The sequence below is a fragment of the Centrocercus urophasianus genome, unplaced genomic scaffold, assembly GCF_019232065.1.
Source record: "Centrocercus urophasianus isolate 14NV4802_14NV808 unplaced genomic scaffold, USGS_Curo_1.0 seq_14, whole genome shotgun sequence".
Taxonomy (NCBI): domain Eukaryota; kingdom Metazoa; phylum Chordata; class Aves; order Galliformes; family Phasianidae; genus Centrocercus; species Centrocercus urophasianus.
In genome coordinates, this window is record NW_024884586.1 from 32,234,669 (window position 1) to 32,235,670 (window position 1,002).

Sequence of the window (1,002 nt, forward strand, 5' to 3'; positions counted from 1 at the left end):
GCCGTGGCCGCCGCCCAGGCTGCCCGGAGGAGGCGGGTACTCGAAGCGGCCGCGCTGCTCGGCCGCCGCCGCGCTCAGCCCGTAGCGTTCCAGGCCGGACTGGGAGAGCCCCGAGGCCGCCTTGGAGGACGCGTCCACATGGTTGAGTTGCTGCTGGGCCGCCGCCGCCGCCGCCGCCGCCTCCTTGGCCGAGAGCGGCACCGCCTTGACGCCGACGGGCGGCGGGGGGCCCGGGGAGCGGCCGTCCTGGAAGCAGCCGTGCGCCCGCTTCAGCTGCCGCGCCGTCTCTATAACGAACTCGATACGGTCGGCGCCCTCGTAGTTGACGCAGCCGCGGCAGACGGGCTCCGTGAAGTCCCAGATCATGGCCCAGGGCATACGGGGCAGGTCGCACAAGTAGCACGACTGCCGCCGGGACGACGACACCTGCGCGGCGGACATGGTGCCGCTGGCCGGGGAGCCGACGCTGCCGCTGTCGGGGCCGCCTCGCTCTTCCCCCGCGGGCCGGAGCTGGAAGGAACGTCCGTACCCGCTCCGGGCGCCGCTCGCGGCCGGGGCTCACCCGCTGTTAGCCGGGGACGGCCGCCGCCGCCCGCTCCCGGCGCTGCTGCCCCGGCGGGGAGGGGATCAGCGTCTGCCGCTGCCGCGGGGGGCTGGGCGGGGGTCGCCTTCTCGCCGCGTCTGTTTCCCGGCGCTCTCTGCCTCTCCGCCGCTGCTCCTCCTCCGGGAGGAGGCGGAGGTGCTCGGAGGAAGACGAGGAGGGGGGGGGGGGCCACCTTCCACTCGCCGCGGCTGCTCGCCGAGCTCGCGCTCCGTTCCCTACGCGCCGATCCGAGCCGATCCGAGCCGATCCGTCCCGCCGACGAGGAGCACCCGGACGGAGCGCCGCGACTTCCCCGAGCGGCGGCGGAGCGGCAGCAGCGTGGCGAGCGGCGCCGCCTGCTCCTCACTCACATCCTCGCCGCTGTCTCGCAGTCCGAGCGCGCTACCGCGCGCCGCCGC

At 76.1% G+C, this 1,002-nt stretch overlaps 1 protein-coding gene across 1 annotated transcript in view; it reads right to left on the minus strand.

Annotated features, from left to right (window-relative positions):
• The window catches only part of IRF2BPL (interferon regulatory factor 2 binding protein like), a 3,026-nt gene extending 2,536 nt beyond the window's left edge, over nt 1–490 (minus strand). Inside the window, exon 1 of the mRNA XM_042813606.1 lies at nt 41–490. Within this exon, the coding sequence (XP_042669540.1) occupies nt 41–441 (401 nt within the window). The 5' untranslated portion in view covers nt 442–490. The remainder of the gene's footprint in view (nt 1–40) is intronic.
• Between the last annotated feature and the right edge of the window lie 512 nt (nt 491–1,002).